At 43.7% G+C, this 17534-nt stretch overlaps 3 protein-coding genes across 9 annotated transcripts in view; 1 reads left to right on the top strand and 2 right to left on the bottom strand.

Annotated features, from left to right (window-relative positions):
- Positions 1-5152, top strand: part of LOC118287784 (A disintegrin and metalloproteinase with thrombospondin motifs 14) — a 37012-nt gene extending 31860 nt beyond the window's left edge. For all 3 annotated transcript variants that reach the window (XM_035613345.2, XM_035613344.2, XM_035613346.2), the window contains exons 18-22: positions 231-363; positions 586-793; positions 1418-1547; positions 2990-3097; positions 3200-5152. In XM_035613345.2, the coding sequence (XP_035469238.1) occupies positions 231-363; positions 586-793; positions 1418-1547; positions 2990-3097; positions 3200-3765 (1145 nt within the window). In that variant the 3' untranslated portion in view covers positions 3766-5152. The remainder of the gene's footprint in view (positions 1-230; positions 364-585; positions 794-1417; positions 1548-2989; positions 3098-3199) is intronic.
- A 240-nt stretch (positions 5153-5392) lies between these two features.
- Positions 5393-9257, bottom strand: star2 (steroidogenic acute regulatory protein 2). Of its 2 annotated transcripts, none has more exons than XM_035613807.2 (7): positions 9108-9257; positions 8877-8984; positions 8661-8794; positions 8385-8543; positions 7915-8099; positions 7024-7117; positions 5393-6197 (listed from the first exon to the last, which is right to left on the bottom strand). In XM_035613807.2, exons 1-7 carry the CDS (start codon positions 9169-9171, stop codon positions 6078-6080), a joined length of 864 nt encoding a protein of 287 aa, XP_035469700.1. In that variant the 5' UTR covers positions 9172-9257; the 3' UTR covers positions 5393-6077. The 2 variants fall into 2 exon arrangements, with proteins under 2 accessions (XP_035469700.1, XP_035469701.1); XM_035613808.2 differs by having other exon boundaries at positions 5393-5851.
- Positions 9258-13666: 4409 nt separating this feature from the next.
- Positions 13667-17534, bottom strand: part of tbata (thymus, brain and testes associated) — a 6430-nt gene continuing 2562 nt past the window's right edge. For 2 of the 4 annotated variants that reach the window (XM_035612625.2, XM_035612626.2), the window contains 7 exons: positions 16419-16589; positions 16202-16290; positions 15635-15784; positions 15270-15351; positions 14675-14840; positions 14562-14602; positions 13667-14193 (listed from right to left, as the gene is read on the bottom strand). In XM_035612625.2, the coding sequence (XP_035468518.2) occupies positions 14108-14193; positions 14562-14602; positions 14675-14840; positions 15270-15351; positions 15635-15784; positions 16202-16290; positions 16419-16589 (785 nt within the window). In that variant the 3' untranslated portion in view covers positions 13667-14107. Of the gene's footprint in view, positions 14194-14561; positions 14603-14674; positions 14841-15269; positions 15352-15634; positions 15785-16201; positions 16291-16418; positions 17125-17534 lie in introns of all 4 variants that reach the window. The other 2 variants (XM_047327876.1, XM_035612628.2) reach the window with 2 other exon arrangements.

Here is a 17534-nt window from a genome sequence, read left to right as displayed (position 1 = left end):
TTTTGTTTTCATTTGATTTAAATCGAATATGTTTGGACTTTTCACAGTTGGAATCTGTTTTTTTTTTTAAATTGGCTATATAACTATTTTCTGACGTATTACACATGAATTATTGAATAGAGTAGAGTATGGAGAACGATACGATACGATACCACTTGTCTCTTTCACTTCACCGTTTGTCTCTATGACCATGCCGGCAGATTCATATTGTCCCTGTTTTTGTCCTGCAGGTATACAGTACACAAAGTATGGGTGCAGGAGAAAGAGTGACAGTCGCTTGGTGCATCGGAACTTTTGTGAAACCAGCAAAAAGCCCAAACCCATCCGCAAACGCTGCAATGTGCAAGAGTGCAGCCAGCCCACGTAAGTGACCTTAAGCTATCGATGGCACATCAAGCAGTGACATTTCAATAGCTAATAGAGCACTGACAATGGCACATGAAAGTCACACATATAGCTTAGCCTCGATATGTCAATCTTGCGAAAGTGTATGGCATTCAAGAGGTGACATTAGTGCAATCTTGACAAGTGGAGCAGAAGTAATTAATGTCCGCCGTGTGACATGGAAACCCGCTGTGCTGACAGGTGGGTGGTGGAAGAGTGGAGTCCCTGCAGCAAGAGCTGCGGGAAGCTGGGCTACCAGACCCGGGTGGTGCAGTGCATGCAGGCGCTCCACAACAGCACCAACCGGCCCGTCCACAGCAAACACTGCACCGAGAACCGTCCAGAGGCGCGGAGAGCCTGCAACCACACCACATGCCCCGCCCAGTGGAGGACGGGGGCGTGGTCGCAGGTGAGTGAGCCTGCTTTTGACGCAGAGTTGATATATACATGGATTTACAAAGGATTGCCTGTAAAGAGTGATATTTTTTTCTTGCTGCCTACAAAAGTTTTTTAGTTTTATGTTACTGTAAAACCTTTGCAATTTTCAACATGTGAAGTGGATTCACCTTGGTACATATTTTTAAATTACAAAGAAGGAATTTACATACAAAGAGATCTTTGTCTCTGAAAAACTGAACATAAAGACAGAGTAAATATCAATTTATATTGATCTCTTTCTGATGAAAAAAAACAAATCCATGTTCTTTAAGTTGAAATGAAAGACCCCCGCAAAATGAGGCTCGTGCCAAATTTATTCCAAGTGTTGATATAGATATAGAACAATCATGAGGCTTTATTTTGAAGGGGGTGTGTATATTCTGACACAAACGTGACAAAAGGGACTACTGTCTGTTGTTAATGTTGACAGAGTGCGTTTGGAAGCTTGATGAATATAATAAAGAACTGCTACTATACTGTAACAACAGTGTGACATGTTCCCTATAGCTTTCATGTGTGTTTGCTTCCCTGTAAATATGTGTGTGTGTGTGTGTGTGTGTGTGTGTGTGTGTTTGTTTTTGTGATTGTGTGTTAGTGCTCCGTGACCTGTGGCGAAGGGATCCAACAAAGGCAGGTGGTTTGCAAAGCCAGCGACAACACCATCGGAGAATGTGAGGACGAGAAGCCGGAAACGGTCCTCATTTGCAAACTAAGTTATTGTCAAGGTGAGATCCACAGACACACACACACACACACGCACACACACACGCACACACACACGTCATTAGGGGACCAGAGTTGATCTATTTAGCGGCTGACAGGTTGTTGTGCCTGCCTTACGTACACTGATAACGTAACTGTCTCTGCATGATCGAGTCGTTTCCATTGGCCAAAGGACTGGCACAAAGATTTGCATGGTTCTCTGGAAGAACTTGTGTGTCGCTACATCCTGCGCACATGTAGTCATAGTTCCCTGGCAGTAGATTTAAGGATACCCCACTTAGTATAATGCTCCTCTGAGTCAAAGGTAAACTCATACCCACATTAAACTGGACATTCGGTCACACAGGGAAACGATCAACATACATCAGCAAAATGTCCAAAAACTGGCACAACCGGCTGAAAACCGCGTCATCACCCTGTGATACCATTAACACAAACATTATGCGATTGGCTGCATTCACGATTAATCACACAAGCTCTCCTGACTGCACAGTCCCTCTGTGTGCTCGCAAGCCGAGCTCAAGACTACACAAGTTGTGGGCCGCCCACCCCTCCCGTTCCGGCACATCACAAGAGAAATCTGGGACCTTGATTGAAACCGATTGCTTGGTCCAGATTATCTGGTAACGTGAGGAGTTTGCAGATCTCAGTCTTGAATCTCCAGAACTGCGTCAGCCTCATCGGGGAATGCAACACGTTTGCTGAAATCCGAGACCACGAATACGTCATTGGCATTACAAGCTAAGGTTAGTCACGGAGCAGCAGACAGCGTCGTCCAGGATAATGCGAAATCCCCCGAGGTTGACGATTCCTCACTGCAAACCATCGCTATTGTTACAGTAAGTTGTTGCACCACGGTCCCCATTTTGTTTTCATCTGCTGCCCCATGAGATTGCGTGAGATCGTGTGACGTGAGACACTGCGCCCTGATAGTCTCGATATTATCCTGTCGGGCGCGATGTGACGCGTGTGCGTTTTCCGAGAAGAAAATCGGTGAAGTTTTCTCCAAATGTGCATGTTGTAACCGCATTTTTAAAATTGGGTGGGATTTTTTTTTTTTTAACTCCTGTAATATGAGCCCGATATATGGACTAAGAACCTGCTGAATGCCCAGTTGAAGTTGTCTAAACTGACAGATATTCCAGATTCCTCGTCAACATTTCTGCACTAATGCCCTGTTGCAGCTTTTCTCATGTTTCTGTGCAGGCAGTGAGCAGCATAGTGGCTGTGGTTTAAAAACATGAGGAAGTACACGGTCTGCCCTGTGTCCGGTGAAACGCACAAGGCTTTATTATGGGGTTTCTCAATGACACATCTCTGTTTTTGCATACAGTAGCAAGAGGTTGTCAAGAACCTTTTCTTGGTTCTCCTTTTTTCTTTTTCTTTTAACAGAATATATATTTTGCCTCATTTCTTTCCCGTCTCTGCTGTAATTCCCCTCCAGGTCAGCCAGTGTCTTCTCTCAGTGTTGAAACTATGGTTAATTCCACGATTAAAGATGGTTCTGTTCACCAAAGGGTTTCTGAAAACCCCGTCCACAAAATCTCTTCAAGTAGGTCAATGAGTCATATGTCGAAGTCCACAGTAGATGTGTGTGGGTTTTTTTCTTCTTCAATCTTGCTCTTAGTGATGTCCTCTCTCTTGTTATTACCAGATGAGCCATGTCTGGGGGATAAATCTATTTTCTGTCAAATGGAGGTCCTGGCCCGTTATTGTTCCATCCCTGGATACAATAAGCTTTGTTGCGAGTCATGCAACAAGAAAGAAAATCTTGCCACCCATGCTCCTGACATTCGAAACACTCCAGCAGTCTCAGTTGAACCCGAGCCCTCCTTTCCTTCTCGACCGTCGTCGCCCAAAGCCCCTCGACCTGCCACGACCCCGAGCCTGCCCCAAACCACTAAAACCCTCAGCAGGCGGCCATGGTCCACCACCCCGGTGCCAACCGCCGCCACCGCTGCTGAATCCTCGTCGTCCCCAGGTGCTACTCTGCCCCGGGTGCCCGCCAGCGACTCCTCCCTCACAGCTGGGAAGGGGGCCTCGGACCCAGTGCCTCTTCTACCTCCAGAGCCGCCGCGGCCCACAGCAGACTCCCGTCGAAGTGCCTCTAAAGAGGACGGTCCAAACAGCACTTTAGGCCCAATCACTGCCAAGTCAAGAAGGGACGATTCAGGATCCGAGAGGGACTCCAGTCACAGAACCCTGTCAGCTCAGAAATAATGAACAGTGAGCGGTGTTGTGAACATGCTGCTCCGTGAGACGGTCTCGTCCATCGGCTCGGCCTTTGCAGCATCTGATAGACTTGCGGTCTTGGTGCTGATATTTTTTTTTCTTTTCTTTTCTTTTGTTTGTTTTTTTTTCTATGCCAGTGAACTGACCAGTGATGGTTACCTCATCAAATCTCCAGAGCGATCTGCGTGCGGCGTGGCTCCGCCCTCTGCGCTTCAAAATATGAAACAGAAGAAGAAGAAGAAAAAAAAGAGGTTTTTCAAAACGAAGGTGCTGTAAACTTAAACGACTACAAGACGTGTTCAAAAAATGTGACGACTGCATTGCTACATTCATGTTTTTTTTATCTGTGTACAGTTGTGTAAGCCTGTTTTTTTCCAAGTGCATTAGAACTACTATTGAACTGGTATTGTGAACATGATGAGAGGTCAAAGGCCATGGTTTTGGAGGTACAGGTGCCACCTATGAACTCTTGAGTGTGCCACCAGAATATTTATAGACCGTGGACAGTTTTTTGTTAGAATCAATTCACAAATTGCTTGATTTTATCTTTACTTGATGACTTTAAAAAATGATGCATTAAAAGCCTATTCTAGGGTTTGACAAAAGCGTACTACTACGTATTAGTAGTAAGTCATGGATTGGTAAAATCAAACTGCAAAAAGTATTTTTTAAAGTTTTTTTTTATTGTTTTGTCATTATATTTTCAAATTTCTCCTCCTACGATGTTTCATTGTCTGTTACAGTGTCCATTTCATGGTCGCTCTAATTTATAAATGGCTTTCACATTTGAAGTTGCAAGCAGTGTGCTGCCAAAGAATTATTTTTATAAAATAATTTTCAGTTTTTAAATTGATTATAATAAAGTCTATAATTATTTCAATGGCACACTCCAGGCTTCATTGTCATCACTCCTGGGAGGAAGCTTCATGGCGTCTCTGTCCCCGGTGCTCTTTTTAATTTTTTGTCCACATCCAACGTACTGGTTGAAAGCAGTGGGGATAATCTGCACTGCAGCTTGCCCTCTGTCTGTCTGTGTGGAAGTCAGTTACTTACGCTTTAAAAACAAAACGATTTTCAGAAGAAGAAAAAAAAAATGCATTATGATATTTTTCAGATAAAAAAATGTATATAGTGTAAATTTCACGTTATAAAAAAAGGTTTGTTTTGCGTATGGAAAATACAGGTGATGCTGTAAGTCTACAGACTGTGGTCAGTCATACTGTTACACCATTCCTGCATTGCAGCTTGTAACATCATTATGTTTATTGTATAGTTCTTGTATATACATACGTGAATGAAAGCTTTAAATGTTAATATTTATTGAATTTTTAAGTGGTATGGAGAACAAAGTAAAAGACGTTTGAAAGAACTGAAATTGTTGTTATTTCACTGTCCTCTATTTACTGTTTTATCATAACTTGACATAGCAACTGGAATTGAGTGTCACTGAATCTCTTTTTACAGACCTCCGCTCAAAATCTTTCCATTCACGGGTTTGCTAAGTCGAAATCGAGTCGTGGATCACTGCATTTTAATTAAGGGGCACCTGTTATGTTGTGTTGCCGCTTAGATTATTTTTCCAATGGTGAAAGGATGAAAATGAATCAAGGCGATGAAAAACTTAAAGCACTTTTATTTTATTATTTATCATTTGCAGAGTACAGTTACTCATGTGTCAGTAAGTGATTGATGACTCCTATTCAGGGAAATGCGAATGAGGTTTGAGTGGCACACTAGATATTTATTCCTATTATAAGCCAGCTTCTTGCTGCCAGGCTGGCCCTGGCTCCGAAGAACTCCTATCATCCAGCTCTGCGCCGCGAAGCATTGGAAGCGGAGCTTTCTCCTGCAGGCGGTTCTGCTCCCGCTACAAAGGGCAGCCTCCTGCCGAAAACAGCCTGGCTGTCACCGTGCCTCCGTCTCCCAGCCGTCCCCTGTGAGTGATGACAGGGTGCTCACACAGACTCAGTCAGCCCAGGGTGGCGTTCGCTGTGAGACGTCTGCGGAGGTGTCTGGTGAAATCCAGCTGCGCTCGGGGTAAAGCCTGATTGACAATGGACTTTGGCAGCCAGCCCTGAGGACGAAGTTAGACCCCGGGATTCTTTGATCAGTCTTGGCAAACAAAGAAGCATAAGAACTTTTCACATGCAAATAGACTTCCTTACAGACACAATGCCTTTGACGGGTTCAGCAAACGACTGCAAGTATGGCAGTAATGTACTGAGAACTGAAACGGTTACAAGGAAAATAAATTCATTAGTTATACTTATTTCAGGGCCCCTTCACACATTTTGTAGCCACTAACAATCTCTGTCAGTGGATGGAGTTTGCGTAGTCGTTGTCCAGTTTGTGAACCGAGCTTCCTCCAGGTCAATTGAGCGAACTCCATCAGTACAGACCGCGAGGTGCGGTTGACAGCGCTGGATAGGAAAGGCGGACCTTCTTAGGAAACAGTTCAGGATGGTCAAAACGGAGACATCCCGACCTTTCGGCCCTAGTTTGAGGTCAACCTCCAAAACCTGACTCCAACATTTCCCGAACTACAACTCTGTAGTGGCTTTCATTAAAACCTGCCTGCCCCCTAGAAGGAAGAAAAAGAGCTATGCACTGACAAAATGTCACTTAGCATTTACAATATTGCACACTGAAGGTATATACAGTTTACACTGTGTGTATTCTGTACTGTATGCATAATGTGTAAATATTATTCTTAGTTGCAATGCAGTCTCCAGTCAAATGAAGTGCTAAATCAGGCATTTCCTGTCAGTCATGCGAATCCCGGCAGTTTATTTACATCAAACCGGCACTCATTCGTCACTCATTTCTCATGACTTGCTCTGCTGTTGTTGGCTGATTGTGCTGTTGCCTCCCTCCGCCACCTCAGCCTCCTCAGCCCTGCTGCCTTATCTCAGTCACCAGCATACATTTGTGATTATTCTTTGGCTCGGGTGTTTACCGAGAGCACCTTAAAGAGTGGATCCGGACCGAACGTTTCGAAGCATTATGTCACGGGCTGAATGTAGGTTCCCCTTTGTTGTTGAACGTTCAGTGACAATGTCACGGGCTGAATGTAGGTTCTCCTTTGTTATCGCACACAGCAGAAAATGGCCACATACGCTCACCGAATAAGAGCATATGTGAAAGTGGTAGAGCCAAGCAACAGCGCAATGAGAGGAAAACTAACAATATTTGTTTGTTACATATTTGTTTACATTGTTATTTTTCATATTTCCTGCTTGGATTTACCTTCATGTCCATATTGAGAAGCCATGTAAAGTGGCTCTTTCTTGTTTCCCTGTCCAGAGCCTGTATGATGATGCAGGTTGGTCCATCCTCGGCTCTGTAAACATACAAACAAACTCACTCAGTCAACCGTGACTGATTAAAACATTATTTTGAGTATGTGATTATCCAGTGTGTATATTTCTAAACTAAAATTACCCTCATCTGATTGTGTTTTTCTGTTGAAAACAAAATCTGAACTCAACACTGGTATGAAAACAACATGATTACGGCAAACAAATGGCTGCTTTTAATGACTGCAAACAAAAACTCTGCTTGGCACAGAGGAATTATATATATATATATATATATATATATATATGTATATATATATATATATATGTATATATTTATATATCACACTAGAGGACAAGGGAAAACTAAAAAAGCAAAATACAGCATGCCTCCTTTAAAACTGAAGAAAAACAGGTCATAATGCAAAAAACATTGATTTTTTTTAATGCCTGGGGTTTCTATTCTTTGACTGATAATTTTTTCAGTTCCAATCCTTGTTTCAATGCCAGTACAACTTCTTTCAACTTCTTTCAATACCAGTGTTTCAATGCCAGTGAGTTCAGGGTTTATTCTCACCAATACTTCGTGTCACTGTTGAAGCCCAGGTCATAAAAACATTCTATGGTTTGGTTGTTCACATCCTTCAAAATCCTCTGACGCTGGTCTAATAAAATGAAATATGACTGCAGTCGTTTAAGGCCACTGATGTTAGCCGCCGCTGTACATGTTACTGTACCACAGACTTGAAGGAAGCTGTTGAATATATTGAAACCCGTTATGAATAATGACCAGTTGAGTAAGAGAAAGAGTTGCTGCCTGGTGTGCTCATGATCCTCCTACCTCACAAAGCCCGCCTGAGGTGGGAACGACTCCAGCTGAATCGCTGTTCCTCCAAGATAAACACTGGACTTTTGTTTGCAACTATGTCTGACACTCAGGAAATCCCTTTGGCCAATTAGATTTCCTGCTGTCTCGGCCGAAACCTCATGGGTGACGATCGTTTCAGGCCCAGCGTGTTTGAGAACCTGCGACAAAAGACAGGAATACCAAATTGGACTGCAGGACTGAATGGCAACTTAATATATGTAATGCCAGCTCTCGCATTGAATATAACATGATGAATTAGGGGCTTTAACAGAAATGTTCAGACAACCAGACCTTCATAAATTAAACGATAAAGTCCTCACTTAGCAGATGAGTATTCTCTAAAGCAGGGCTTCTTAAATATTTATATAATAAAATCACTTTTTTTTTTATATGCAATTGTTCTCGGCAGCCTCTCGTGAACTGTTGAAAGCTTCGCCCCTCACTTTGATTTGCTGTATGCTCGGGTTCCACCGGTGCATCTCCTCCACTCTGGCGAACAGGAGGTCGTAGAGTTCGTCGACGCCGGCCTCGAGGACCGCGTCCATCCTGAAGACCTTCCTGCCCCCCGGCATCACTTTGCTGCAGATCACGTCCCCATTGCTCTGGAGGGGGGCAGCACACAAGCACATTATATCATTGTGATAAAATGGCCACTTTGGTCCGGAGAGCAGAGACCGAAGACAACATTTATTACATACAGTATTTTAATCAGACGTTACCTCTGCGATTTCAACTTTCCATCCGTCTTTGTCCTGTAACATAGCGAGAGCCTTCCTCATCGCCTCTTGTCCTTGTTGCACGTGGAACTGATGATCTTTTGCTGGCACCGGCTTCACAGCTTCTCTTTTGGGCTCTGCAAAGTGTGTCTGTGTAGTTACATTTCAACAGTCACTCTCCATGCATGCTCAGTGATTCCAACAGACTGGTGTTCTCACCGTCATGAGTCGAACCGGCACGCGTTCTCATGTGCGGTCGGATTCGTCCCCACCGCTCCAGGTGCGCGATCTCCCGGCCTATCACTGCCACAGCTGTGCGTTGAAGTCCTGCAAGGTGAACAGTTAAGAGACGCAAAAGTTCAAAAGAAAAGAAACGCGGAGGAGTCTGAATGCTGCCGCCTTTGCCCCTTTAAAGCAACGAAGACAAAGGCTCTCCCTCAGATGGTTTACCTGCCGTACTCCTCAGATGTGCGTAGGAGATGCCACAGCAGAGCTTTACAACTGCAGGCAGCATGACGACGGTCTTTGGCGGTGACAGCAACCTAAGCGAGTGTGACTTCGGCCTTTATAAGGCCTGCGAAGGACGCTCCACCGAGATAAGGGCCGAGAGAAGAAGATAGGAACTGTTCTGAGTTCTGTTTTGAAGGCCACACTTGACAAGAGCTTTGGCAACTACAACATGCCGCTGGATGTGAGGTGGGGAGAGCACAGTAAAAGCATTCTTTCATCACACGAGATATAATGTAACGACAGAAAACCAAACAACAGACTGCTATGTTACTTTTTATAATTTTTGCAAAGAAATAGATCTTGCGGAGACACTTTTAAATGTTGAAAATATAGTCAACGTATGAGAGATGTAAGGGTTGTTGTCCACAACAAACAGAAAGTTTCAATTAAAAGGCTTGACTAACCAAAGCCACATTTACTGGCCTGCGCCTTTGCAACAATAAATGTTTAAAACAATTCCAAATAAATTGTGCAAGTTTGCATCCTGGGCTGTACGCCTGCCGGGCCATCTGTTGTGAGTTATTTTGGATACACTCTGCAAAAGCTACCTGGTCCTGAAATTCAATGTATTCAATCTGATTTTGCTGCAAGAAATGATGGATTCCAACGTAGTTTTACAATTTCTCCCATAGTTTTCTTCATGATGTTAGGTAGAGCGCAATGTTTTGGGCTGAATCAGATGGACTCATCCCACATATTATTTTGGCTACAGCCAACTGGATAATTGCAGCCTTCAGAGCCTGACTGAAGGTATCATCCACACTACCTTTGGTAATTCATGTTTTCAAATGTTCCTTTGCACTTATCATGCATCCAACTAAACCCAGATGGAGTCTTTATTTGTATTATTATTATTCATCATCATTACTGCCGTATGAAGTAATAAATATGTAGCCACTGCCTGCTGCTTTGTGCACTCTGTGTCTGGTAAGCTGCATTTTGTCATACTGGTACAGTGTGCAATGATAATACGGTTGAACCGTTTCTAATCTAATAGATCAGCCCAACATCAAAACAAAACTCATTAAAACCCAGCAGTCCAAGATAATAGGGTAAAGGGTGCACACACACAAGTCTAATGAAATGAAGGTGACAAGTTAAGCTAAATCAACATGTGCATGGATTATTACTTAAAGAGCATGACCTTAATCAATCATGGCAAAGCTTCGCTTTTCATTAAATGTAAAAACACACGTTCAAAAAAGAAAAGATCCTCCTCAGCGGAAGAAATCTCATTAAAAGCCAAAATTATACAGGCTTCATATTCAGTTGACTTACAACTCAATGCGCTGATGAAGAAAATGATAATCAAAATAATAATAAAGTCAATATTAGTAATCATCTTCATAACACTCTCTGGCTCTCTGAAGGATAATTACGGGGTTTACATGACAGAGGATGAACACCGTAGCCGATGTGCTCTGCTCGGCGCCCCCCATGAACAAAGACCCTCTGATGTCAAAGAGGCCTGGATCACAAAGGACATGATATGCGTTGGTCACGATTCCAGAGACTGTGGTTTAACGTTTTCATTTAATTTCCATTACTGATTGGAATAATTGAAATCGATTGTTTTCCAGCCACCTCTGAACTGACGTCCTTTGCAGGGGTTTAAAGTCTCTCTTCAGCCTGACCTGTTTTGGGAATGTGGGCATAAAAATAACGTACTTTCAACTCCTCAACGTCTCTCCGTGGAAACGCTACATCGTTTTCTCCTCTCATGTGATGAGAGTTACATTAGTGGGAACTCTGTGTGTGTGTGTGTGTGTGTGTGTGTGTGTGTGTGAAGGCGGGTTACTGTCATGTCTTTGAAACACTTGGTAGAGAGCCCAGTGCCTCCCTCTCCTCTCAATGCTGCCTTGCAGAAGCGTTGCTGATAGAGCCCAGGAAACAGCTGCCTCTTATCGCCCGCAGCCAACAGGTGTCCTTGTGGGGAGGATTCATGACGTGAATGCTGAACTTCACCTGGTGACCAGGCCCGCTGAACTCAAACTGTGGCCACGCCGCCAGGGACGAGGTACGCCAAGGAAGAGCCAGACTGTGTCTGTGGCCACTCACACCACCAGAATGTGTCCCCGAAATTCAATATGATTTATGCAGGGAACGAAAATTCTGGCTGTGTGCGAGGACAACAAGCGGGCACATGCAAAAAAATGAGTCTTGACAAGTGTCGCAGAAATTAATTTCGAGGCTCTTAGGATTCAGTAAGATGTGAATTCACCTTCCTTTCGTTGTCCAACATGAAAAATTGCAAAATGTCGCTCAGGAAATAAAATGAAATAGAAAATGAAAGTGAACAATAATGTGCTGCAGTTATTAAAAAAAAAAAAACAGCCTTATGGACTGTCAGCAAAATATCTTACATGCCAGAAATACATAGGAAATAACCGGATTGCGGTGACCCCTCTCAAACGGGATAACATGCACAAAAATGCTAACTCAAAAAATCTGAATGGTGATACCCTACATTTTTCTCAATGTCAACAAATCTGATGAAAAGACCAAAAAACGAACACTTCATTGATCCTGATTTCGTCGTCGAAAAACATCACTGAGTACCTCTGAGGCACCGGGAGACGTGTGTCATTAACACCTCCTGTTGTGTTATTAACACACAACACGTGCATAAATCTGTAGCTGGAAATTGCCCTCGAACAAAGGGTCACCTTTTTCAACCTGTTTGAACAACCCAGTGCCAACATGTGATCAGGTTCAAAAGCCCTCACGACCTCTTTTCCTCGGTCAGTGTCTCATCAATGCATATAAAAGCCTAAACAACATTTTCTGTTGAGGTTAATTTCACGTCAGAGATTTATGAATTTGTTTTTTTCCGTCTCATTGTCTTGACGTGGGCAGGGCTCTGTTGATCTGAAAAGGCCATGTCATCTATTGTCATGTGCGTTCGCTCATGCGGCCATATCCCTGTCATTCATAACCAACAGCTGAGGACATCACAGCATCGCAATCCATTTTTTTTCCTTCAAACACCGAACAGTTGACACACCCACATTCACACTTCAGATATATATATTTTTTTTTTTTTACATCTTTTAAAGCGAATATTTTGCCGTGATTTTGAAAATGATTCATCCGGGTTTACAGTGTTATGTGGAGCTGAAAGGGACTTTTCCAGGTTTTGACACGTTGTTTTTCCACACTACCTCACACTTGCTCAATATCAGCTCGACGAAGGCGCCAGCCTGTTGCCCAGTGTTTGGTTTTTCGTGCCGGCTCAAAGAAAACTTCCCACATGCAGACGCCACATCTGTCTCGGGTCTTTTCACAGCCCCAGTTTCTGCATTGTCAATGTTCATTAATGCTACAAGTCTCGGTCCAAACCTTGTGCATGCGGACATTTGCGTGTCTAAAACTGCTACCGCCCTTTTCAGACTTGATTCTGTCGTCTCTCACTCAGAGAAGACTTGGTGAGTCAAGTGGCCGACTTTCGCCGGCGGATTTGACGTCTTCTCTCCATCTCCCACACTTGTCTTGCACAACACATTCTATATGGGGCCTCAAGTGAGCCATATTCAAAAGGAGGCTTTCATGGCCATGCTCTTAAGTGAGTACAGGCAGCCTTTCGACTGCACGACGCCCGCCTCATATTACACAATAATGCACGTGCGTAAAGATTGTCCGTGGACAGCGAGCAGTGCTGCAGCAGCCCTGAGTTCGACGTGAGCGTCGGCCACCTGCAGTTTAGTTTGGTCTCGTAAATGAAGTGTCGAAAGGTAAGGTTCGAATCCGGTCCTCTCTGTGGGCTTTTTCAGGTTTAAGTCATCCTCCCTTCGATGAGACCATTAGATAGTGCACCTTCCTGCAGAACAACAGATCCTGGTGAGTTGCTTTGACAACTTTCAGAACTTTTTCGGACACTTTTTGTACATTGTGAAGGTTTGTCTGCTCAGTTTCACCGGGCATGTTTCAACATAACTTTCCGGTGTGTACAGTAACTTGGCGGTTGAACCACAACATCCACTATTTTCTACAGAAACTGGGGTCAACTTGTTTCAAATAAGGAAAGTTTGGGGTACAGATTTTTTTCTTCTGTGGCATTTACATTGTTTAAGGAGAGTTCCAGAGCATGACAGCTCTCATACTGTGTCGTACTGTGACATTTCCTTCTATCTGCTGCTGCATAATTAGGAGCCTAATCTTGCCAACTGAGCCGACCTGATCTGCGACGTGACAGACTCCCCGTGCAGCAGGTGTGCAGCTGAGTCATCGAATCTCGTATCCACAATGAAAGAGCCTGGAGGAGACATGGGCCATGTGTTATTTATGAATTCAAGCTCAAATAATCAATGTCTCAGGCCGAACCTATACAAGAACGCCCCGGGGTGCCACTGTCATCAACTCTTCTGAAGTGGTTGATGACACCAGAGTACTCCCGAAAATACTGTATCAAATCACAAAATGGCGTCAAAGACTGTCATCTGGAAACAGATTACTGTGCAATAGGCAGAAGAAAGAACAAAATAAACGCTTTGAAACATTGGTGTGAACGAAAAAATGTATTTTTCCCAGTTTTTAGCGTTTCATATTTTGTTAAGGTGAACAAAGAAAAATCCTAATATTCCACTTTTATTTACAAGTTGTATTTATCCTCAAACCCTCGCACCAGAGATTACACTTGTTCAACAGGTCATGCTGCTTTTCAATTCAAAACAGGATCCTTCAGCTTCAGCCTACAATTTTGCATCCAGAGTATCGTAACGCTACCACACCTGTACTATGCTGTATAAATGAATTGCAATTCAATTTTTCATTTCATGTCAGTTCCCTGCCATCGAATTGTCTTGTCTTTTTGCTTTCTAAGAATCTTTTACGACGCAAATACACGGACGAAAACCTGCGACACCGTGAGCGCTACGAAGAAGGGAGCCAATCATTTCTCACGACCAGGGTAGAGCTATCACCATGGTGAAGACCATGGATCTCTATAAGCCCTCCATGTGCTGAAGTGGAGGCTCTTGAAGATCAGCGCCCGCATGGACCTCGAGGACCTCTGCACCTCCGATCCTCACTGCAAAAAACATTTGAGTCAGACAAAGATGGTAACCCTGAGTTTTTCCTGTAGAGTAGAAAGAATATCCAAGAATATGCAAGTGCAAACTCCTGCACCGCGACATTTGTAGCACCACTTTCACATTATTGCTACATTGCAAACCTTGAAATGATCTGCTGCTGGTTTATTGAAGGATTCCCAGAATTACAAGAAAGAAAAACAGAGATTTGGCATTTGTCTATTAAATCTAAATATTTTTTGTTAAACAAAAACATGGCTGTATTAGCCCTCGCGAAGCTTTGGTGATTTGCTTTGCTGATACAGACTTTTTGCCTTTTATGATGATGTACAACAAATGTTTTGGTGGAAAAACATCATTTAGTTACCTGGTTTGTCATCACTGAAAGTTCGGTCCATTCCCAGTGAGCTGTGGAGGTGAGCAAAAATGTTAAACCCGTTGACACCAGCAGGCCATTTCATTTGGTGCCGCCCCCCTGACCTCGTTCTGGGTGGTTTCCTCCACGGCTGCTGGAAAGATGGACCGTATGCCGGCGGAGATGCACCAGGGTGAAGAGCCTGGAGCTGCTGCAAGTTTGTCTGATGGTGACCTGACACGTCGACGCCATCCAGAGCTCGTCTGATCATCCCCATCACCAGCTCTTTCTCTGAGGGTCCAAACATCAACACCAGCAGTACGTCTATGGCGATTCTCATTCATCCAGGTCACAGTTATGTACAAGGGCGTTGGATCGCGAGCAACCGAGTCCAGTTGCTCTTGATCCAACGCCCTTTGGGAAAAGCAGCACCTGCTCCACCAGCTATACACTTTCTGTGGTTAGCTGTATTGACTGATTAATTAAAAAGCCTTTTATAAAGTAATTAGAACCTAAATCTGAAACGGGAACCGTAATTATCAAAGCAGCAGAAGAGTGACTTCTGTGATGAGACATGATAGGAAGACGCAGCGGCAAAAAGGAAAAGTATTCAGACACTCCACTGAAGATTGCATCAATTATTCCATCCCTTAATAGCAAATTCTGCACAGTTTTACATGCATTCTCGAGGATATGGTAGGTCGTACACAACATCTCTACCTCTTTGGCCTGCAAGCAGGAGCCACTGCTGGACTGTGGACAAGGAGTCTGTTTGCAGGATCTGACAGAGGAGCTCCAGCACCTAGACAAGAGAGCAGTGGACCGTCACAACACGATCTTACAAAACCACAAGATGTTTCATTTTAAAGGTTGTTTGTGAATTTCAAGACGCTTGGTGACAGAGCGAAGCCGGCTGACATTTTGCAACGACAAAGGAAATGAAGTGTCGCCTTAGGCAAAAGTGCTCCGGGGAGTTTCTATGAGGATGGAGATCTCCTTTTGATCTGGCACACATCCGTCCTCTCTGTTTTTTTTGTTTTTTTTACAAACTGGAGGAGCTCAAGACCAGCGGAGAAGGATTTCACCATGAGTTCTTGATCGTGGAAGGGCTGAGGATGAATCTGCCGCTGGGAATGAGATCTGCGCTGGTAAGACTTAGTGGGTGGCGGGAGGATTCTGCCGGTTTCAGCTGAATATTGGGTCTGTCGACGGACACATTCTTCCTCCGGTATCTCCTGGAATACAGTGACAAAAGCCATGGTCTTCAGTCTATACACAAGTACAAACTTCAATAACCATTAATCATCCAGCCAACAAGGCTTGACAAGAATTGTAATGTTGAACCATTCCCACAATATTTTTCTCAGGCAGCTCTTAACACTGACCACGGCCCTCATCATACCCAACCAGAATCGAAATCATTTCATTGGTTTAGGCCGTTGTGGGTTTGTACATGAGGTGCTTTCCAAGGCAAAACAGACAAACAAACAAACATCGTGTTTTTGACCAGGTTTTGTTAAATTGAATGTCCAACGTGGCTATTTTTGTAACATGACCTAATCATTGGTTAAAAACAGCATCTGTGGACGGTGTGTTTAGTGCCGTTTAGCCTGGGTGGATTCCAGATAACAGCAATTACACCAAAGCATCACCTCCTTTTTGTCCTTCTGTGCACGGGAAGACAAACTGACTTTCACAGCGAGTTCTTTGAGTTCATCCCTCCAAGCCTCTGAAAACAGGCCTGTGAAAAACAAAGACAAAAGACGACTCTCGTCATTGTGAGGCGCATTGGGGAAATCTTATGACACGGCTTTAGAAAAGCAATGAGAAGATTTAAGCAAACCGTGCTTGCATGTACAGTAACCGCACCTGGTGTGTGTTTGGGACCGCTGACTCCGTTAAGATTCGAAGCAAGCGGCGAAGCAAAAGATGGGTTGGCTGCTTTCCTGAGGATTTGGCTCCTCAGAAGCGGATGAGGAAATAATGATGAGGTGACAAACCAATCGTCCCGCACCATGCAAACGGGTCTGCCGTTGAGCCCTGTTGAAAAAGAGGGAGAGGCCCAATATTCACAGCTCACACACACACACACACACACACACACACACACGCACACGCACGCACACACACATACAGTCATAAAGTGCATCAGAAGTGTGTGGGGAGGAATCAAAGGAATACCCTGAAGAAATAAAGTTGGTGAAATCCCCGCTGAGACAAAAACTGACAACTTCCTGAGCATCAGAGGGATGAAACCTACTTTTCTGCCAATAATGTGCACGTCATCTTTTTCATGTACCATATTTGCTATTCCAGGTGCACATACAGCTCATGAAATATTTCACATGGAGGATACTGATATCAGGAAGCGATGCCTCGACGGCAAATTTTACAAAAAATTACTTAGTTAAAGGCATTCTTTTTTTTTATTTAGCAAAGTTGCGAAGAGAATTGAAGCCAAATGAACGCATGAGCACGTCAGCATACACGCTGAAATATTACCGTTTTAGTTCGGTTTCGGACTGCCCCAACTCCCGAGATAAAAAGCTGTCATTTTGGTTCAATTCATCTAACTCTATACAAGAAAAGAAAAAAATAAATTCTAAATATACAAGAAATATTGGCAAACAAGCACAAACAGGGATAAAAGACAGAGGGATGGATAAAACATTATAGAATCAAAATCACATCCTACTCAAATCCTGTCTAACTGCTTCGCCACAGGATCCATGGACCTCGCAAACAAACATGGCCGCAGACAGCGGCCTGCTTAGGTTAATGAGAATAACGAGAAAGTCGCAGGCCATAAACACAACACAGTTAGACAGGCAGATGGTAAAAATGCTCTGAAATGCTTGAGTCTGCTGTGACTCCTCTGTGGAATTAGTGCAGCTTTAATAAGAATCGCTTCTACATGGATTTGTCAGATTAGTGCTAGATGTCAAGGAAAATACCATAATATGCAGTCCCTTCGTGTCCCACATA

Source organism: Scophthalmus maximus, chromosome 16, assembly GCF_022379125.1.
Source record: "Scophthalmus maximus strain ysfricsl-2021 chromosome 16, ASM2237912v1, whole genome shotgun sequence".
NCBI lineage: Eukaryota > Metazoa > Chordata > Actinopteri > Pleuronectiformes > Scophthalmidae > Scophthalmus > Scophthalmus maximus.
The sequence above is the reverse complement of the archived record's forward strand: the minus strand, read 5'-3'. Positions and strand labels throughout refer to the sequence as shown.

Bases quoted from the DNA above. Each gene is read 5' to 3' on its own strand.
- star2 (XM_035613807.2), bottom strand. From the start codon at position 9,171: ATGCTGCCTGCAGTTGTAAAGCTCTGCTGTGGCATCTCCTACGCACAT. The intron at 8,544-8,660 runs GTAACGTCTGAT...GCCCCCCTCCAG, and splicing joins GGAAAGTTGAAATCGCAGAG to AGCAATGGGGACGTGATCTG. The intron at 8,100-8,384 runs GTGAGGGGCGAA...CTTTTGTCGCAG, and splicing joins CGAGCATACAGCAAATCAAA to GTTCTCAAACACGCTGGGCC.